Source organism: Taurulus bubalis (assembly GCF_910589615.1).
Source record: "Taurulus bubalis genome assembly, chromosome: 17".
NCBI classification, from domain to species: Eukaryota; Metazoa; Chordata; class Actinopteri; order Perciformes; family Cottidae; genus Taurulus; species Taurulus bubalis.
This window is the reverse complement of record NC_136605.1, coordinates 8638053-8660888: the sequence shown is the minus strand read 5'-3', so window position 1 is coordinate 8660888 and position 22836 is coordinate 8638053. Positions and strand designations below refer to the sequence as shown.

The window sequence follows — 22836 nt, the reverse complement described above, 5'->3', positions numbered from 1 at the left end:
TTTAAATCTGTTCCTGATGTTTTTGACATGTAAGATCTCCTGTGCAAGACCGTCATCTGATGGACAGATGTGTTGATGTCTGCCAGGTCACAGTTTACACTGAAACAATTTCTATAAGCAGACATTACATGACATGCAGCTGACCAAATGATGAAACCTGACTGCAACCCTTTCAAACTAACACTTTCAGTTTCACAGCCAAAGCCACCAAAGAGCTGTATAATAATACACACAGCAGTTTTCTCTTAGGCTTTTAGAGCTAAAATGATGATGTTCAGTGTGATGTGAAAATATAAGGTCCCCTTAAAGCTGAACAATCAGGATATCAACTTTAAAAGCAATAAACCTGAAGTGTGTGTGATCTCAGTTAAGTTAAATGTCATCATGAAGCATCATCGTGTTCAGGCTTGCCAACTCAAACACTGACATTAAAAACATGATAAATTCTGAGCTCCTTCCAACATCAACACACACGTTTAGATCTCACGCAGCCCTCACCTTACCTGTGTCACTACATCTGTCTCTGGTGTCAACACCTCCCGGCCCGTTCCCCAGTGCGGGTCGTGCAGGTGGTTCTCCAGGGGCCTTGATTTGCATCCTGAAGGTTGACACGTAACGCTGTTTGCTGCCATCGGCGTTCATTTCTGTGCCAGAAAACAGAAATTGCCTCGGAAACAAATAAGTCACGCAGTCATTTCCCAAGCCGGTTATCACACTTCCTTCCCTCTGTCACTGCTGTGTGTGTCTGTAAAGGCAGCACTCCCCACACAGCCAGCGCAGCTCTGCCCTCACTCACACGTCTCTGCACATGTTCAAACTCCACTTTCTCACCCTCCCCTGATCTACTCTAACTCCACCTACAGCACACATCTTTCTCTGTTACATTGTTGGCCTTCTCAGGCAGGCTCTCCTTATCTCTCCAAAGGTCATCTGATGCCAGATCCCCACACCCACAATGCCCAGACCCCTCGTCTTTGTGAATGTGGCTAATAGACACACATAAACAAAGGAAGACAGAAAGTGGGAGGAAAGGGGTGTGTGTGTGGGGGGGGGGGGTGTTGGACTTATCTACCCAACCAGCCAAAGGTCGTATTGTGTGTTGTTTGTCGAATGCGCTGCCGTTTATCGATTTCCCTGTTTGCCCTCTCACTTATCAATGTTGCAATTGAACTTTGTGACGCGGTGACGCAGAGGTTCCCTTCACGCCTGAGGGTTGAAAAAGCAATGATTGTAAATCCTACACGGCCTTGAGTCTGAGCACCGGCCCTTGGTGCAGTATATCCCAACACACACACACACGCGCACACACACACACACACAAGGCAGTCGTTTCCAGGAGAACAGCGTCACTTCAACAGACCCTCCCGCTGCTATGGTAAGCAGGGACGTCTCGTGAGAGACACGATGAGAGCATGTTGTTGAGAGCCAACAGATCACACGACCTGCATTCTATACGATGGGATGCGGCCATGAGGGGAGGAATATATTCGCCCCAGTGAACACGACAGAGGCCCACTGAGGTGATCATAACATCTCTTCCTGCTCCCATGCCTGATCCCTGAATTCCACATCAGTGCTCACACAGAAAAGCACTGTGAGGGGCTTGTTTTTAGTTTCTGTGAGGGAAGAATTCCCAAATCAAACATTTACCAAAAGTCTGTACGCACAGAGACACCATTGTAAGGGCAGTTTGATGATGTAGAGTTTTATTCGTTCCGTATTATTGTGTAAATGTGTGAAATCGTTTGCTGTTCCAAAGAAGTTTGTCGAGCATGTTTCTGCAAGTGCTGCTGTGTCCCAGCCCCGCCACTGCTTTACATAACTGTCACTTTTCTGAGATAAGAATGAAACCAGAGAAGGGATGAAACCACTGGAATTCCCTCTAACTTCCTTGGTAAAATGGAAAAACGTATAATTTACTTACAAGCTCACATAACACTGCGGATGAGACCGTTCACACTCTTTACTTTTCTAATTTGCAGGAGACGGATAGCCTTGTTTGTTATCACGCAGCCACGGGCTCCAAGCTGACAGATAAATAATCAAAATCAAGCCACTGTGTTCACCACTCGCAAAATGGGTCCTCCAGGTGAAGCAAATAGTAGAGCAAATCACAGTGGTATACGTGCTTGCTCATCATAACAAACACATTACCGAATTAGGTCAGACTCAATGTCTCCGCTTTGTGGGAGAAAGAAAACACACCCAGAGAAAGTTGGCAGGGACTGTGAGGCTTCAGTGATGCTCGGCGAGAGGAAACACAGCAGATAATGCTGCATCTCTCCCACAGAGCCTCGGCCCGGAGGAGCATAATTAATGAAGCGTAGGCTCGGGGCCACTTACGACACACAATAGAGGAGAACAGAGCCAGAGGGGACATAGCGACCGACCCATTCGTCTACTTCTTCCCTCTGCATGCGGCAGCTTTCACCTGATGGTGATGCGTGCAGGTAGTTTGGTCTGCTCCCTCTGTCCTTGCATGTGATAAAACTCAAGAGCCCCCTGTGTTTCCACAACAATCCACCGTGATTCCTCAAGCTGAACATGAAGGGGTTAGATGTAGACTGGAGATAGTCACGGCAGACTGAAGGAAGGATTAGGTCCGTGGATAGGAATTTTTGTCGAGCTTCAAAGGGGAAACTGATGCAACGTGAGTGGACATGAAAGAATTACGTTGACAAAACAAACAAAGGGTAATGACATCATTATTATCATCATCATCATCATCATCATCATCATAAGACAGGATCTGAAACTGTTATATATGCAAAGCATGTAACACCCTGAAATATTTTATTAACAATTGACTTTAAATGTGTGTTTAAGTTAAGTCACATGTTGTTGTTACAATGTTTGAGAACATTAAATTAACTGTACACATACTGCCTGTGAAGGGCAGACAGTATTGTATTGGCCCCTTAGAAGAGAGCTCTGTCTCTTTAAGAGAGGAGTGAAGAAGACATACAGTGTATACAGGCTGAAGACATAAACGTATGCTTGTTTTTAAACTGAGATTTGTTAAATAAAAGTTGCAAAACTGAAGAAGGACGTGTTTGTGGACAGTTCGTTTCAAGGGTGCAACACATGCATATCACATGGTGCTTCAGTACACCCGGCAAACTGGGTGCAGTCAATACAATTTAGAAAGTTAGATAATTGGGCTGCTGATTATTTTGTGAGCATGTTTGCTTGATCTGTTTGAGGAAGTTGTTGCAGATAAAGAACTGTTAACTGGAAAAGTAATTAAACTGACACAAGAGAACGTATCAAATAAATATTAATTAAGTAGATTATAGGGGGAACCGCAGCGCCCTCAGGTGGAAAATGTCTTTGTTTGCTTTTTTTTTGCAAAAGGTCTGCCTCAGGTTAAGCTCATGTGGAAATCAGGTTGAGTCAGGTTGGCTTCTCCAAGAGGACAAAAAGTCAAGTGTGGTTAACCATTTAGCAAATAAAGCAGTCAACGGGCAGAACAAGAAACCCTAATGCCCAATTAACACTAATGATCCATGCATGTTCAGCTGATTACACCTCTTCAGGCGGTTCTTCACACCAAATGTGAAGACACTGGCTCCACCTGGAGGGCAACTGTGTACATGCCAGCAGTGCATTGCTTCCTAGATCCTCAGCTTCGTCCCTCTGCGTGGACTCTTATCGTCCTATAACACAGAGTAGTGTCCACTCTGTCAGTGCGGCAATGTTCCTGTTCCCAATAGCCACATTGATGACCCGTCCACAGCTACTGGTATCTGCAACACAACACCTCAAAGACATGCAGCCAAAAGAGAAGGGGTTGTCAGATTCCTCGACTGTATTTATTAAACTCTGCATTGTAAAAGTAGTCCAATAATCTCTCTTTACTCTGTCAAAGCTTTGGATTCAGTCTTTTCAGCTTAACTTGTTGTATTGCTACTTGTTGCTTCAGTAAGTGCAGTGCTTCTTCACCCCTGCACCACAGATACATTTTCTCCTCACGCCTTCACAAGTTGCAGAGCTGCGGCTTGACGAACTTGCTGACATTCTGTGCTGACTTTATAAAACACATACACATGCAACTCTCGGGTGTGAATATTATGAAGCGTCTAAGGCGCCGTGAAAAAATGTAACACTTGAGCCGACCGGTGACCCCTAAACGTCTTGCTCGGCAGCTCCCGGGCTGACAGGACAAGAAGGCGTGCGTGGCCCCAGGCTGCAGGACCGAGAGGAGAAGCCTGCTGACCATACTTACTATTCCCACTGGAGAGCATGTGTTTCTGCACAGAGCCTGGTTTTGGGAGGAAATATACTTGTGTGTTCTCAAGAGTGCGTATTGTAGCAGTAAATGAGCCGCAGCAGCAGGGGGCGTCGTTCACCATAGCAATATTAACATTATCTGCAGCTGTAATAGGATCTTTGAATGAAATGTTTGCTTTTGAAGCTCAGTCTCGGTTCAGTCTTCACATTTTGCGACATGTACATACTTCCTTAAATACCATCCCTTCTATCAGGATTTATTATTATTTTTGAATAGTTTCTCTTCCCTGAGGCTGAAAGAGCGAATGAGCTCTGTCGAGGTGTCTTTAAACGCTGACCCTGTTGTGCAAAAGGAGCTGTTGTTTTCTGCTCTGTTGGTTTCGCACATTGACCGTGACCCTCCGGCCCAGCAGTCCTTGGGGCATCCCTGGCCGACAGCCCGACACGTGTGGATGGAGCCAAAAAACACAGGATGCAAAGGAAAACCACCAAACTCCTGAATATCTCCAAAGGAAATCACTAATGAACGCTGGCCTTCCTGCTATTTCACAGAGGGATTGGAGGATTAAGATTGTATCGTGTTTGTATGCAGGTCTGAGACGTTTGTGGTTCAATATGCCAATGGAAAAACATACAGTAGTTTTCCATTTTTTTATCCAACTCTGAAAACCCTTCAAAATATATATATATAATTGAAGTAACACCGAGTCATATATAGTTTGTAATAACCTCACCAGAATAATCTTCTGGCCTTCTGTTGCATTAGTGAACAGGCTTGGTCCTTTTCCATGAGCGAGTGCATTTGTGAGTCAATGTGTTCGACTCCCACCTTTGCGATGAGGCCCCTCCACCGCTCTGTTGTTGGTGAGGGCCCACATGGAAGCGATTACGCCGTGCAGAGTGAAATTACAGAGGGAACCTACTCAACTGGAGCCCTCCTATAACCACTCGCTCATTCACTCGGGTTTTACACACATGAACGCCAGCTCGGAGAGCGCACTGGAGCCGAGCTCACACACGCAGATACGGAGACGCAGACGGGCACACACACACACACATGCTCATACACACACACACACACACACACACACACACACACACACACACACACACACACACACACACTCTCTCACACAGGATCTCTGCTGCCACCTTGCCTGAGGCTGTGCGTTTCCACTGCTGGCTCTGTTGGGACAAGGCCGCAGTGTGCTTCCCTCTCTCTCCTGGACGGGAGTGGGGCTGTAAATTCCTCAGAAAGTGCTGTTAAGAGCGCCTCCATTAAAACAGAGGAGTAGGGGGGGTGGTGGGTGAGGGGCGGCGCTCGCCAGAGAGGAGCCGACTCAATAAGTCATCGCCGAAGCCCGAGGCCTCGCTGGGGCCCCCACGGGAGAGTCACGAGAGCCGCAGACTGGATTTAGAGCTGCATACGGGGTCCTGTTCCGCACGCCTCGTTCACCTGGAGATACAGGTGTTGAGAGGGCTGCAGCGTTACATCAAAGAATCGGTTTACCGCCGTGTGATGTTTCTGCAGGGGGTTGATTGACTCATCAATTAAAAGCTCTGCGCTTACTTGCACAGCTGTTGCATTGGGAGGCTTTGTTTTGTACTCTGTTTAGAGCCCCTGCTGCACAGGGAGAAAACCCTGTTTGGCCGATTGTTTTTCAAGAAATAATCATCTCCTACTTCCACCTACTGAGGGTTTGGATCAGAAAAATGTTGAATTATGGTTTGAAGTATTATACAACAACGCTGTCCAAGAGTTTCAAAACAAAAGGTGCCATTGTAACTGCTGATATAGTCTCTGCATAACAGTCAAACTATGACTCAATATGTCATACTAGCTAGACAACATCTTACTCTAGATGCGTTACAAGACACGACACATTAAACAGAATGCTTTGGGCCATCAGGGCATTCATACTCTGAAAGTTGATCCATCTCTGTAGCTTCGTGCATGAGAACCACAGACATTGTTATCCCAACCTCTTGTGTCGGATAACATACCCATGTCATATTATTTCAACAGGTAAAAGCTTGTCTAGTGTCGATGCCTACTCAGCTCTCAGGCTTTGCCAAAAAAAACCTAGTTCTGAAACAATGGCATGACACCAGGAGCTTTAAAGCACTCCAGACACCTCATCCCTCCCCATGTTGTCATTTGCTACTTGCGCCATCACCCCGAAAGTTTACGAGAGTGGCCTGGTTGTGTACACGCTGCGGTGTCTGCATGCACACTAACCATTCCCTCCTCTCCACGCACGCTTCTCCCAATCAAGCCCATTATTATCCCAGGCGTGCTGCAGGCTCCCAAAATATCTGTCACGCAGCTGTCGGCACCTCTCTGCTCAACAGCTGGAGAGGCTCCGGGGCACTCCCTCGCCGGCTAGCCCTGATACTGTGCTCCTTCGCCCTGAAGGACAGGCGAGCAAATGAAGCCCTCTATCGTCGCAGCGCTAGCCCCCACCGGTGTTTGTTTACTTGTCAAAGCAACAACTGAGTGGTCCGTGCACTTCTGAGCAATAAAATACCAGACACATGGTGTGCGCGAGGCATGAAAATGAGCCACCAAGAACGTGGAGTTAGGAAGCTCGGTGGGCTGAAGTCTTTTCCACAAGTCCTACTATATTTGCTCTTTGCTGCAAGGCCCACATGTTGGCCTGATTATTTCTGCAATGAGGTATGAACGGCTGTGTTTAGTGATTTAAGAGCAGCTGGACATCTTGTTAACACATGATGCAGGCCTTAAAGAGACCAGGAGGACAAGACACCACAGTGATATTGAAACAAATAAAATCCTTCAGAATTGAGTGTTTTATCGTGAGCATTTTTCGGTGGAAAAATATGGCTATGAATTCAACAAGAATAAAGTGTCTGTCAAGTAAAAAAAAAAAAAGAAGTAAAAGTGATTTTAGTGGAGAGAAGCAGGACATCTCTTCACGGTGGCTGTGAGGGACCAGCATGGCTGGAGGCTCTGAATCAAAGTCAGAAAGTGAAACGCACATTTAAATCCACGGCCTCCTGCCAACTTGTTGCGCTCCATCCCACTCACAGTGGCCGCCTCGGAGAGCAATGATAGGAGGAGAAAGAACATATTGCACTTCCTGTTGAGATTTCGAGGGAGAGCGAGACAGATAGATATAGTACGTGCTCTGGAAACTCTCAGCTGCTCTCCTATGGTTAGGATAATGTATGACTGCAACTAATCCAGTGTTAGCCTTCAGAGCAAGAGTTCTTGAGCTCGTGCCAAGATTTGATTAGAAACAGACTTACTTCATGTCTGGAGAGTTTTTTTCTTTTTTCCTCTTTTCCCCAGTCCTGATTTCCTTTGTCCGTTTGCAAGCCCCTTCATATGCCGGCTGTAATTCTTATACAGTAAAAAATAAAGTACATGGGACATTCGCACACACTTAATCAATAGCTGCGGCAGCAGCGAGAACACTGGCGCTTGTGACTCACAACATGATCCTTTTTCTGACTTCTGACATGTCAAGGCCTTCTCCCAGGCGGAGCGACATCATAATATCAACTCCAGGAGCATTCTTCCTGTCTTACCCCAAATCCTCGGCTTGTCCCTTCTTGCCTTCGAGCGAGCAGGAAACGGCTGCATGCAAGATTTAAGATCTGAGATCAACAACGGGGGAGACGGCTGCGGCTGAAAAACTGGGCACCGACATTAAAGAGGAAAGGATTTACTCTGGACCGGCACCCCCTCGTGCACGCTTAATGGGAGCAGTTTCACACAGGAGGTGTTTTTCACCTCTGCGTATGAATAGAAGAGGCCACCAGGTAAAGCCTGTAAAAAACCTCTCCGCAGCACACGTCGAGATTTTCTGATTACTTTGTGAAACGTTTTTTTTTTTTCCTGGCAAAGAGTTGAATGGAGAGCATCTGATTCCATTTAGCTCGGTCTGCGTGCAACTTTTCAACTGAAATATTCACAAAATCGCACACACGTCTTCTCATTTTGATTCCCTTTCCCTTTCTTTCTTTGTTGTTTTCCCCTGGAGAGAGACAAAAGCAACCAAATAAAACCAAGTTTTCCATCACGCTCTCCAACCACCCCCCACCACCAAACCCTAAAAACCATCTCCCTCTCTCTCTACCACCGGCACCCCACCCACCCCACGCCGCTTGTCTTCATTCTCTCGCTCTTCACTCGTCTCTCTGCGTCGGTGCAAAGCCAAACAAGCCAGCCATTAAGTTGAGTTAAGCGCAGGAAGTGGGCCTTCGGGCCAGGCGGCACTGTTTACAAGGAGCTAGTCAGGTTTCAGCGGCGCTTTGAAGTGAGCAGCTCACAGGAGACTGTCTGTCACTAGGCAAAAGCCCAGCACCGCTCCACTGACTCACTCGCATTCCCCCCAATCATCTGAGCAGAGAGACGGGAGGAGGGTGGAGACGGAGGGGGTGTAAGAGGGAAGATTTATGCCCCCTCCTCGGAGTATCAGTTTCCGCCTCTTACCTGTCTGTTATTACGTTTCTTTATCCAAGAAGATGAAGATACAAGACAGACAAACATCGACTTGTCCACCAGGTCATGAGCTCTATTGACAGAGTGACACTGTAACCCAGAGAGATGTAGCCCGATGCAGTGATTGTGCGTCCATGTAAAGCGTTGCAGTAATAATAGGAACGCACACACACAGTACTGTACTGTATGTGTGTGTGCGAGCAATTCTCCAATGTCTGCCTCCAGCCCAAAGCCTTTGCTCTGAGGCGAGAGGGATCAACTTTCCCCAAACACACCCATCTAACTTCATGACATCATCCGGAGAGACGGTTCAATTTCAGCCATGCGTGGCTCGGGGGCGCTCCAACTTGGCACCGCCGCTCCGAGTTGTAAGTAACACGACGGCAAATCTGAACACCCAAGTTTTCCCCTTCACCAAACACAGAGAGGCAGAGACATTTTTCACAATTATGCAACAGCACAGACGACTCCTGTTGATTTAAGCGAGCCCTCTCTCTCCGACAACGGGCTAATACAGGCTTCTTGTTTTGTTTGGCACCCGAAGGCGATGATGTGGTGTACATGTGTGAGAAAGCATTCTTACAGGTTGGCCCCAGTTTCTCAGTCACAAAACACTTGGATGTGAAGTATCTCGGAATATGTCGGGATATAACAGGAGAGGTGTGTCCAATTGTCTCGGTATGAAGCTCGCTCCTTGTGTTTCGTGGTCTTGTGTAAGGAGCTAACTCTGTTAAGAATGACAATGCTCTCTTTTACTGCCAGTCTGAGGCAACAGATGTTCAGGTGTGACACCCTGTGACACCTTCACTTCACCCCCCTTAAGAAAACAGCATGGTTGGTCTTTTGTCAAAGAGAGTAACACAACATTATTTAATCATATAATACTCAACAAAAGGAAGGGAAGAAGTAAAGAAAAAAACAGTTTTTCCCCTTTGAACAAGGGAATTAAACTCAAGCATTTGATTTATAGTTGATTATATCTGCACATTCTGCTGAGACCCAGCACATGTTTTTTTTTGTTAAAAAAGGACTTACAGTACAGTGGGATAAAACAAAAAAAAGCTTCCTGGATGTAGTCCAACAGACTGAAACGTTCTCTTAATCCATACAAAAACAACGTAATTCAAAAACGTCAATTAATCATCTAGATCTACAGGATGTGGCATTATTACAGTGCAAAAGTAAAGTTAGGTACACTGGCAGACAAGGAAAAGTGTTTACTTTCTATAAATACAAATATATAATTTCATGTTTTTACAAATACTATTTACAATTCCATTTAATTACATTTGAAAGGTTTTACAGAGAGAACAAACCGCCGCTCATTCTCTGTGCTCCTTGGCTGCTGTATCGTCTCTCAACGTGAGCTTATGGAGGCTTTAAGAGAGGGGGAGGAGAGCGTTTCAGCACATGGCGTCCATAGCCATGCTTGTTATTTGTTCAGACAGTCCGGCTCAGTCCTTGTTTATCCAGCTTGCCCTTTTGTCAAACCCTGACCCTCCGTTTGGCGTGTATGTGTGGCTATAAGGCTGAGGCGAATACAAATGCTGTGAGAACCTATATGGCTACTCTCTGTGCTGCTTACCTATCACATGACAAACAGGTAATAACACACACATTATCCCCCCGGAAACATTCGATTGTCCCCGTTTTCTACACTGTGGTCTCGCCTTGTTTGCCGTTGGTCAGCCTCGTGTAAAACTTATGCCAGGACTGGAGAGTCTTTCCAGACCAGATCCAGAACCCGGAGGTGATGCCCACTATCAGCGTCATGAGGTACTTGATCATGTAGACGGTGAAGTCGGGGGTCATACGGGGCCCGGTCTGCAGAGGGCAGGGGATGGCCAGGCCCCGGCAGTTGTGGCTGACCCAGCTGCGCTCCCAGTGCGGGCGGAAGGACTGCTCGTAGAAGACGCAGGCGATGACGATGGTGGCGGGCACGGTGTAGAGCACGCTGAACACGCCGATGCGCACCATCAGCCGCTCCAGCTTCTCCGTCTTGGTGCCGTCGTGTTTCATGATGGTGCGGATTCGGAACAGCGACACGAAGCCGGCCAGCAGGAAGGAGGTGCCGATGAAGAGGTAGATGAAGAGCGGGGCGAGAACGAAGCCCCGGAGAGGGTCCAGGCTGCTCAGGCTGACGAAGCAGACGCCGCTGAGCACGTCGCCCTCGATCTGCCCGATGGCCAGGATGCTGATGGTCTTGGCGGCCGGCACCGCCCAGGCCGCCAGGTGGAAGTACTGCGAGTGGGCCTCGATGGCCTCGTGGCCCCACTTCATACCTGCCGCCAGGAACCAGGTGAGAGACAGGATAACCCACCAGATGGAGCTGGCCATGCTGAAGAAGTAGAGCATCATGAAGAGGATGGTGCAGCCTTCCTTCTTGGTGCCTTGGACGATGGTTTTATAGCGATCCGGGCTGAAGCTGTCATTGCACACCACTTTGTCTCCCAGAAAGTAGCCGGCTATGTAGGCCACGGAGACCATGGTGTAGCAGCCGGACAGGAAGATGATGGGTCGCTCAGGGTACCTGAAGCGCTGCATGTCCACCAAATAGGTGGTGACCGTAAATAATGTGGAGGCGCAGCAGAGCACCGACCAGACCAGGATCCATATGCGGGAGAAACGGATCTCTTTGTCGCTGAAAAACATGTACCCGCCGCTCCTCGACGGGTCACAGGGAGCTGCGCAGTCCTTCACCTCTAAAAACTTGTAGTTCAAATAGGGTGGCACTTTGAGGACGGGCGGGCAACGGAAAATCCTCTCGTGTGTGGGGAGGTCAGAGAGGTCGTGGGTGCCCGGGACGGGGATGATGGGCGGGACGGTGGCGGCGGAGGAGTCGTTTTGGCCCACGCAGATCTGCCCGTCTCCCAGCACCGGGAAGTTCTCGCAGCGCAGGCGGTCCGGCCACTGGAAGCCGAACTTGTTCATGAGGGCCTCGCAGCCCTGCTTGGCCCTCTCGCAGATGGACCTGCAGGGAGGGATGGCCTTCTCCAGGACCGTGCACACGGGCGCGTACATGGAGCACAGGAAGAATTTCAGCTCCGGAGAGCACTGTACCTTCACGAGCGGGTAGAACTGGTGCACCTCGAGCCCGGCGTCCTCCTGGTTGTAATGGCCCACGAGGTTCGGCATGATGGTCTGGTTGTAGGCTATGTCCGTGCACAGAGGGATGGAAATCGGCTGACAAAATCCATGCTCCGGGACGACGATTCCGTTGTCCCCCTGATACTGGGCTGATATCAGCAGAGGCAGCAGGAGTGCAGCCGACCAGATCTTGCAAGAAGTCATCTTCCCAAGTTTAGCAACTTCCGCCCGATATAACTTCGATGTGAATTTACTCTGTGTGTATCATCAGCCAGTAGTTCGTAAGAGAGAGTAACTTTCTAAAGTGAAAATCCGGAGGTGAAGACCTGCACGCTGTTCCCTGGTCTCCGCAGAGAACTGCTGGCTGACTTTTTTCTTTTCTACAACTCCGAGTCCCTCAATACATCAAGGCAGCCTCAATAAGAAACACAACTTCCGGTAATGGCTTTCAAAATAAGATCCTAAACGATACATCTGACGCGTTTGTAGAATTGGATGACAATATACTAGCATAGCTAGTATTTTATATAAAAAATAATGACGAACATTTATTTACAACTTCATCAAGACAAACTTATGTATACTACTACTACTACTACTACTACTACTACTACTACTACTACTAGTAGTACATAATCATTTTTATTTGTATTCATTGTCCTCGTATAATTACAGGACATATTATATGCAACATCATAATAATATTAATTAGTGGACAGCATCGATATTATGTCATGTTTTAAAGGCAATCATCGTATTAAGTTGTATGCGTTAACATTTTAGGAGGGCACTTTTTTTATTTTGAAGGTAATGTCGCTCATATTGTCGGTGACGTTGTCTAACTTTGCTCCACAGCTGGATTGCGTGGTCCAATCACATACAGTCTATGAGCCGGACAAAACTTTCCAAATGTAGAAGGTAGACTTCCCCACCTAGTGTACTCTAATGTCTATGTCATGTTCATATTCCATTTTAAATGTGACAATCCAGTAACCAATCAGTCACTCGCATGTATGACGTAATTTGGTGCTAGTAATGTCTGAAATTATGTTTAGTAAAAATACATTTCCATTGATCTGGACCTTCTTCAGTTATACTGAAGTGAAAACAAACGATACATTACGGAATTGAACAGAGGAATGATACGTAACATACTGAAAACCGTGCATTTATAACCATGACATAAAATAAGATATTCCTTTATGAGTCCCGCAGTGGGGACATTCTCAGGATTACAGCAGCAAGTCCACACAAGAGACACATAGTAACAATAAAAAAAATAAAAAAGTAATATAAATAAACAGTAAAAACCGTAATAAAAAAACAGTAAGAATCCAAAATGACAATATTATATATACAGACAGAATCCACTGTATTTATATTGCACCGATTGAAGTGACTAAAGTGAAACAATGTAAGAAATATACAAATTAAATACATTTTAGGTAAAAGAAAAGGTCAAATAAGAACTCTGTGTGTGTGTGTGCGTGTGTGTGTGTGTGTCTGTGTGTGCGCGCGTTCGTGTGTTCGCGTGTGTGTACGCGTGTATCTGTACGCACGCGACCACCTGTGCCGTACCGCTCCTAACCGCCGGCCTGTGGGGGAGGGTGGTGACGCCGGCCGTTGCTATGCGCCTGGATCTCCTACTTGACGTTAATTGGGCGAAACGACAGAATCGTCCGGGCTCAGCCAATGTGGAAGAGGGTCGCGAGGACCGAGCCGAGGGACGCACGAGACCGCTGGAGGATAATGTACGGACTGTGAAGAAAACTCCCGAAGTGGACGTTACTCAGCGAACTCGGGTAGGTCGATCCCGTATTTTACTCAGCTAACTTGGTTTGTTGAGACCGAGTTAACCAAATTCGACGAGCGGTTTTTGAAAAGTTTTAGTCCGAGTTCGCGATTGAGCTCGACGGCCTGCTAGCTAAACCCACCGATGGTAGCTAGCTTAGGGGTACCGCTAACTGTTCATTAATGGCGGAGGGGATGTATTTCTCTGAGATAGCATACTAAGATAACATACTCTCTGTGTTATCCCAAACCTTTGTCCCGTGTGGTTTGTGCCACATTTTAACCCTGAGCTCCTTGTGTTTTTGCCAAAACCAGTAAGTTAATGGAGTAAAGAATCAGTCCAAGTTCACGGGAGTTCAAGATGGCGTTTGACGGACATCAGAGCACATTTGCGAGTTCCCTCTTTCCCACATACCAACACCAGGTAAGGCATCATTTTAGGGTCATATCGTGGTGACATATTCTTTTAGGGTCATAGCTGTGGTGAGATATTTTTTAGGGGGTCACAGCTGTGGTAAGATATTATTTTAGCTGAGTTTTTTTTTTTTTTTGTCATGACATTTTTACAATCGCCATACACATGCGTTATAACGGGACAATTACTGGTTGGGCCCTTCATGCCGTAACTTTTGTTTCTTAATTCATGCTACATTGTTTATGATTTTTAGTGTCTCTGAATGAAGCTGGAAAAAACAGTAATTTTCATAGTGGACTATTTTCTAGATCAATAGCACGGCCTGTGAAATACTGGAAAGTAGTGAACATTTCCCAACTCCCAGAGTGATATCTTGATCGTTGCTTGTTGTTTTGTCTGACCAACAGTCGGTGCCCAAACCAAATGTTTACTTCACAATAATATTAATCGAAAGTGCAGCAAATCATCACAATTGAATTGATTGCTTTCTTAATTCGTATTAATAGTTTTTGTTTGTTTACTGAATCTTAGCAGTATTATTAATAATTTTATAGATTCTGTGGCTCCGACAACTAGTCTTATCTGCTTTGTGTGAGGAAGAGAAATACAGTAGTCACGATTTTTGTATTTCATTTTTTTCATGCGAGCTTCAGGTTGATTAACCATTGCTTCTCTTTCTTTCAGGCCAGTGTAAATATAGGTAGTGGAAATAATGACAGCGTGCCCTTCGTTGCCATCCCCAGTGTCCCCCTACAGGAGCAGAACACCACATCTTACTTGCCCTGGTCTCACAATGCTTACGATGATCCCTACGGCCTTATCAATTGTGCCCAGAACAACATTAAAATCAGGTACTTTGAACTATGTTCGGGTTATCAGATTTTTCATCTCTGCACTATCCCTTCTTAGTGTTAAGCAATCATGCCGCTATTCCTCCTAATCGAAATAGGTTTCGGATTTTATTCTGTTATTCAGAGGTAATTCCGTGTACCGAGTTACGCATAATTATGGAAGAAAAACACATGCTCAGCCATGCTGTTAGATTAGATCCCACAGTGGGGACATTTCAGGATTACAGCAGCAAACAGCGTAAAGTGCACACAAGTATATAGTAAAAAATCGAAACAAGTGATATAAATAATAAACGGTAGAAAACTGTAAAATCTATATATATATATATATATATATATATATATATATATATATATATATATAAATATAAACATATACATATACATAGACATACATACATACATACATACATATATATATATATATATATATATATATATATATATATATATATATACACAAACACACATATAACAAAATATAACTATGATTATGAGCAGTGTATTAATATTGCACAGGTTGAAGTGATTAAAGTGACCAAAGTTAAACGATAGCCCTCAAAGGAAAAAAAAGAAAAGATGGAGTGCAATCATAGGGACATGTTCTGTTTTGTTTGCAGGAAACCCACTGATGGTACTGACTGTGAAGGCGAGACGGATCTCCAGGGTCTAGTGTCAAATATTTTGGATGAAGCAGATTCACAGGACAGCTACTTCAGTGAAGGGTATGTCATGGTGTTGGGTTTTCACATTGTTTTTCACACTTTCATAACTATATTGTATGATTTAGGGCTGTTGTTCCCAAAGTATATTGTATACTTCATATATGCTATTGTAGTTTTATAAACTGATATTAAAGAAAGTTATTTTTACTTCTTTCAGGAGCCTACCTACGTGTAATCCCGTCTGGTCTCCAAAGACATTGAGAGAAGAACTGCTCCAGTATTTTCAATCGGAGGCTAAAACCCAACATCACCCAACCTTTTCCTCTAACTATGCATCCCGTGAGACTTTAAGTAGAGCACAAGGACAGTCAGTGGACAGAGACATCACAGAGTTGTATCAACAGTCCAATGGCATTTCTACCAAACAACAATGGCTGCCTAATGGAGACCAGGACAGCTACACCGTCCGTCCTCAGAAACTGCCCCCAGGTTTATCAATGCCCAGCAGAGGAAACACCTTTTTGTCACAGGCTACGCGGAGCAAATATGACAACATGCCATCTGAGAAAGACAGAGGGAATAGTCAGCCCGTTAATAATTTACCTGACCTCAGTAATGTCTTTAGACCTCAAAGCGAAATGAACAGCCCATGCTTTCAGCCTTATTATGAAGACCAGTACATCCAGAGCATCAGCAACGAGCAGTATGGGCCGCCCGACATTAACCAACTGGTCAGCAGCTTTCAGTCGTTCATGGCTGGTGAGCATGACAGTTTATATGGGGGAGACTTCCCAAGCATCCACAGGCAGACTGTGGGCGTGCAGCATGAAGACAGCATGGTTGAACAATGGAAAATCACCAGCCCCACCATGTCAACACAAAGCGTTCCTGCAATGCAGACCCAGAAACAGCTGGTGGGAGAATTCGGGACAGTGCAGGTGGAAAGAAACGGGGGAGTGAGGAGACCAACGCTTAGGCGCGATGCCTTTCAAGATCTACCTGGTTTCAGCCCACAAAACACAGAGTACTACCAGCCACCCAAGCCGTTCTCTGCATCTCTCAATTTCCCAAAGCAATATCAGAGCAACATGGCCATGCACAGAAAGAACACTTCACTGCCCATGAATGTGGGCATGAACCAGTATTCAAAGCATCACATCCAGCAGGGCCTGATGCAGAGCAAGCTCAAGCCACAGGTGCAGAGGGAAAAGAAGAGGATGCATATGCCCGGTTTTCTTGGAGAAGGCTTCTCCACACGACCCCTGAGCAACACTAACATGAGAGGGGGAGATAAGAAACAGACATCCTCTAAAAACCCAAATCTTGACCACCTGGGGAGCATGCAGTCTCACAGGTTTGATGGCGAAAACGGCATGGTCAGTGCAGGGAATACACAGCAGCTCATGCCGTACATGTATGCTGTGAATGACCCCAGAAGATACTCCAACGTGCCCGTCAACCCCCCTCACTTCAGCTCCAGATCCACACTGCCCTATGGAGGCTACGTGCCTGGCATGGACGTGAACGATATAATGTCAGCCAAAGAGTCTGCAGTTTTCAACTCCTATGTCAGTGACATGTTGACCTGCAGAGGAGAGAGCACTTATCATGGCATGGCCTCAGCTGTGACGACTTCAATGGTGATGAATCAAGGAGGACCGATGATCCAGCTTTACTTCTACCTGGACGAGTGTTATGAGCAGCTGAGGGGCTTGGAGAGGGAAAGGAAGAGGGTATGCTTTTCAAATCAAAGTTGTTGTTTTTTGCCAACAATACAAACATTTTATCACCCCATTTATGTTCAGACGAGCTGCAAATTATTAACATTTATATTACAAATATCAATTGAACATATATTTAATGTGTTGTTACCTTATTAGGTATTGGGTTACCTTTTGAATTGATACAATATAAACAACTCATTAACAACTATTTTTAAAAGGTGTTTGCTGTGTAAGTGTTATGTTGTTTGTCTCACTTGTTTTTTTTAATTATTACTTCAGACCGAGACATTTCTTGGGAAAAGGACTGCAGCAGTGGCCAACGCTAACGTGCCCAAAACTCCACCAAATCCCACAAGAGTTGACCACCTCATCGTCAATCAGATGAAAGAGCAAGCAAGGGTGAGACCCAACAATACATTGCTTTCACACTGCCATCTACAGGTGGATTCTGTCTCCGCAGCCTCATTATGTTCTGGAGGTTTTGGTATTTGTAGCTACAGAAAACTACTTTCCTTTTACATTTCTTTTGTGTGGACTCTGAATATAAACCATACTTATATACACAGTACAACGCAGACCTCAAAAGAGCAAACAGTTAATCTTCCGTAATGTCTTGTTGATGAATTATCTATTTTTGTGCAGTTATGTTTTATGTGATGGCTTATTAATAAGCCACAGTGTCCTTGTCGTAGAATGTGACACATTTCTTCAAGCAAGGAGGGGAATACAAGTGTTGATGATGTTGCTGTGTTGCAGGTGGTGAGCCTTCTGGATAGAATGGAGCGTCTGTGCAACACTCCCTTCCACGTCAACATCCACACGGCGCTGGACAGGCATCATATGGCTATTTGCATCACCCAGGCGAGACGCAAGGAGGAGATCGCCAGCATGTCCAAACCCCAGCGGCAGAGAGCTCCCTTCTCCGAAGACAGAGGTAAGTCGTGTTACAACGGTCGACGTACGTTCCTCTCTCCAACGCTGCCGGTTCTGACTTGCTTCTGTTTCCATAGACGCTCTGTTGTTGGTCATTGCGCTGAAGGACCTCGCCGCTACCACGAGGAAGATGCGCACGGCCCTGTGGTGTGCTCTCCAGATGACTCTCCCGAAAGCTGCTCAGAGGCCGGACCACCATGATAACAGGGAGGCCACACACACAGAGAGGGGCTCCTCTCCATTTGAGGGATACTCTTTTAAAGTTATGATTTAAGCAAGAGCTGAAGGGCCTGATTCAAATTAAAACTACTCCAGAACGCCCTGATTATAAATTTCCCATCGGCAACGGGGTGACATAAAGAAAACTAATGTTCCCTGCAAGTCTAGAGTGACATTTTACCTGCAACACTGTGATCACTGCAGAATATGAGATGAGCAATTTGAAGCTTGATGATGGTTGCACTTCTTGGCCCCCAGGAGCATCAGTTGGCTAACTTATGTCGCTCGGGAATTGCATGAAATGTAATTTGTCCTGCTGCATCTTAATTTAATTTCATCTAATTAGTGTCCGTTTCAAATGAACGGGAATGTGCTCCATCACCGTTGTATTTAAAGGCACTATTTATGAGGAAGATTTCAGTGAATTCTTCCGTTTTACTTATTTATTGGAATGTAATGGAACCTCAGTTCTGGGTATTCCTTAGCAAGATTGAATCATAAGGGCAGTAGTTTAAAACAAACATGCTAAATATTCAAATTTTTTCTAAAATGTTCCAATTAATTTTGACAGCTTTAGTTTTTCTCACGTTATCGTAACATGTTGTAATCAAACGTATTTAACTGCAATTTGGTGAAGTCTGAACTGTGGCAAAGATACTCTGACTTCAGAAAGTGTTCAGTGTTTTAAATGTATATGTATTAATCACATTTTCCATTAGAAATATATAAAATATTCCTATCAGTGAAATGTAACATAGCTAAGTTAAAATAATAATTCTCTGTATGCTGTTAAGACTTTGAAGATTAGCTCTCTATCAGTAGTTTCATATGAACGCGCTAAATTATAAAACGTTTTCTGAAATGTTCCCATTCATTTTGGAAACTTGTTTTCTCTGCCATTTGGTAAAAAAAAAGAAATAGTAACTGTAACGAAATATACTGAAACTTTAAGAATTCAGCGTTTTAAATTTAAATTTATTAATCACACTTACCATCATTTCCAGATAGTTTTATCAAATATTATTATCAGTGCGACAGTTTAGCTTAGGACTAAAGCTTGTATCTATTAAAAAGCAACACTTCTCTAGTCTGTAGACATATTCCCTGACTATGCTTTGTGAATATGAGTTGTTTCATGCCCTCATTTTAATGTTCATGCTGTTTTTTTTCTTCTTGTCACTTGTTCTGTCAAAGGAAACTTTTAAAATAAAGCAAACCAAATTGCTGAAAAACAGTTTTTATTATTAATTTCAAAAGATGATGACACATGTACACATGTGAGGTATAATTTAGCTACCGCTCCTTTAGTTTTTATTCTCAGGCAAAATGCATAGACAGTCCAAACTAAAACCCAAAGTTTATTTGTGCAGAAATGAAAAGGCATATTGGCACAGAGGAGACTAGCAGGAGCTCTGTTGCTTTACAAGCATTCCTCTGCTCCTACCGTGAGCAATCCAATTTCAAGAACATACTTAGATCATTTCAGGGGCAACTGTGTCAAAGCTCAGCCGAAGCATGCTCCACACGGGACACGAGACTGACCGCAGCAACCGTCATCCTCTAAAACACAAGTAGCTTTATTCCAAGACAACATTTTTTCTGTTCCTTTCATATTGGCGTCCAAGAAAATACAAATGTTGGACCTGCACAGTATGCAGTCTGTTGTTCTTTACAAGTATGGAGAGTGATCAACATGGAGGGTCTGATGAAGACATGTTTGTGTACTGAATGTGCCAAATGAGGTTCAGCTAAAAAGAGGCAATTTCATCTTTGACTCATAACAAAACCTATCCAAGTAAAGTGTCCTTTCTCCTTGGGTTTTATCTTTTACGTTCACCTTTCTGCGTGCGCTTCTTCTCCTTCTCTTTGCGGTCTTGTTTGGAGAGTTTGTCTTTCTCCCGCTGCATCTTGTCCCCGTCCTTCTTCTTCTGGGCGTCGTCGCGAGCCTGGTCCCGCTTTTGCTTTTGTCTGCACAGCACCTCTTCCACGTTTGTGTTCTTAAACAGGGCTGACACGTGAGTGAAGGAGGCGGAGCCTGATGAAAGCCAAAAGTACTCTGCTAATTTATTTTAGCAGTTTATTACTACATTATACCACTGTGCTGTGGAGGTGTAAATGATGGGAGCAGTGCATCATGGGAAGTCAGGGTTATGCATCTACTGCATTAACCGTTCACATTGCAATCATTGACGCTGAATTCCATGTGATTATATACGAACAGCTTTTTAAAAAGGATACACTTTTCACCCGCAGGGAAGTTATTTGGCTCCTCTTCTTCGGCTTCAGTGCGTTTGTCAAGGAAATAACCGACATCTCAAAAGCGTGGACAGAAATAATGAAACTGCACGGTCAAAGGCACGTGTGTGTGACTGAAGTGAAACAACGGTTTGTAAAACAAAGGATATTCCTCGTCGTCCGTTATGTTGGCGTACTGAGCAAGGAGGGCTTCTTTCCTTTTCTTGGACTCATCGGGCACCTCCTTGTGTTTCACCACAATCTGAGCTTGTTTTTGTATCAAGCTGGCGATGGCCTGGACCTCGGCTACAGGACAGAGAAGGCAGAACACAGACGAACTGTAAATAAACCACAACAGCATGTGGCTTTACTTGCAATAAAAAAAAAGATACCTGCTCCTCACTGTCAATATGAAGGCACACGAACAGAAGGCGCTACGAGGGCAGCCATCTGAGCGTGAGACTGCAGACAGTGTGCCCGTCCTTATGGTTATGTACACAGCAAACACTCTTTCCAGTAATAACGATGACAAACCAAACTCCGTGGAAGTTACTTTTTTGGCACAAACACGTCATCGGGTCACAACAAATAAAACGTTCTGCTCTCTCAGAAACAGTTTTTGTTTATTATTATTTTTCTTTCCAGGAAATGTTAATCTCTCTGCGAGACACGCGTGTCTTTGTGTACACTCTGCTTCAAACTCAAAGCAAATGATTTCAAACTAACAGAGCTAAGTCCCCTCCTGTATGTTTAACTGCTATTGACGAAGGACTCGGTAGCCAGCTGTCTTTGCGCTGTTTAGTTAAGATTTAAATGACTCAACGAGCCACCTGGCTCTCTCTCATATATATATATATTTATACACACCTTTACAACTATCTGGGTCAGTTTGGACCTGGGTTGTGTTGATCTTATCTTCAGTAATATATGGCTGCATTATTATAACTGCACTGTATGTGGGTGTTCTGCAAGGTTTGCCAAGGTGCCGCCTCCCTTGAGAACTTCAAGGTAAAAAAAATGTAAATCTTCTTTCTCAATGATATTGGGAATGAAGATCAATTAAATGTTACATGAATACCATCTCCATCGTCACTTTTGGCTGCCGATCTGTTGCGCCAGTCTGTCCACTGCTGGATGATCTGTTTGCAGACATCCTCCACGCTGTCCTCATCCTGCGCACAAGGGACCAAGAACAGATCATTGCATACACTCAGCAGCAGACGTCAACAGCACCCATTGGATTAATTCACAACCAGCACGTGACTCGTGTGGTGGCACCGTGATCCCACATCTGGGTTGTCTTCCAGAGGAGGCATTCAGCATGGCTGCCACGTCGCACAAGGGTATATGAAACAAATACACACACACACACACACACACACACACACACACACACACACACACACACACACACAGCACAGTATGCAGGATAACTACACAGGTGTGCAAATTGTTAACCAAAGCTAGCACTTTTTGACTGAGCCGAATTTGTCGAAACATCTTAAGGAACCGCCTTAGGTTTGGGTGATGTCACGTGTTGCTTAATTAGTATTTCACATGGCCGGAGAGCACAGTTCAATTCACCGCCTGTGGTGTCTGGCCCTCAGCTAAAGAAACTCGATATTTTGTTCTATAAACGGCAGCTGACATCGGCGCTGTCACTTCGGCACCGCCCGGCACACGAGACGAGACGGACAGCAACAAATGAGAGCGAGCGCAGCCTCGGCGGCTGAGCGCGCGACATGCCGCTTTGTATATTTACCAGAAATGCGGATAGAATTCCTTGAAGCGCATCTTCTTTCTCCTCGTCGCTCTCCTCTTCTTGCAGGACCCCTAAAATGTACGCCCCGTACACCTCGCGGTCCACTCCTAGCGAGTCTAGCAGATCATTTAGCCAGCTTTCAAACTCCCCGGCGTCTGTCACGGGCGCAGCCATCTTGGCCCTCTGGGGTCTTTCGGCGGCGCACGGCTGTCCTTTCGCATCGCCTGTCGAAAATTGCAGGCGTTTGATAGTTCAGCTTTTTTTTCTCGTACAAACGACAAGGTAACCGAAATATCTCATTTTATAATACGCTGAAATAAAAACGTAGCTTATAGTAGTTTATGTATTGAATATATGCACAAAGTACTGACAGCTGTCAAGTGCCAACACAAAAAAGCTCGAAGAAAAGCCAAACATCTGACAACCATCTAAGTTATGTAAGTCACGCATTTACGT

The 22836-nt window shown here is 45.1% G+C and overlaps 2 protein-coding genes across 2 annotated transcripts; both read right to left on the bottom strand.

Annotated features, from left to right (window-relative positions):
• Positions 1–10351: 10351 nt before the first annotated feature.
• Positions 10352–11989, bottom strand: LOC306749331 (frizzled-2-like; the record flags this gene model as incomplete). Its single annotated transcript, XM_079232609.1, has 1 exon — positions 10352–11989. The coding sequence occupies one exon, from the start codon at positions 11987–11989 to the stop codon at positions 10352–10354; it is 1638 nt and encodes a 545-aa protein (XP_079088735.1).
• A 7624-nt stretch (positions 11990–19613) lies between these two features.
• On the bottom strand, positions 19614–22554 carry ccdc43 (coiled-coil domain containing 43; the record flags this gene model as incomplete). Its single annotated transcript, XM_079233786.1, has 5 exons — positions 19614–20391; positions 20622–20668; positions 20789–20924; positions 21697–21790; positions 22381–22554. The coding sequence occupies 5 exons, from the start codon at positions 22552–22554 to the stop codon at positions 20204–20206; spliced, it is 639 nt and encodes a 212-aa protein (XP_079089912.1). The 3' UTR covers positions 19614–20203.
• Between the last annotated feature and the right edge of the window lie 282 nt (positions 22555–22836).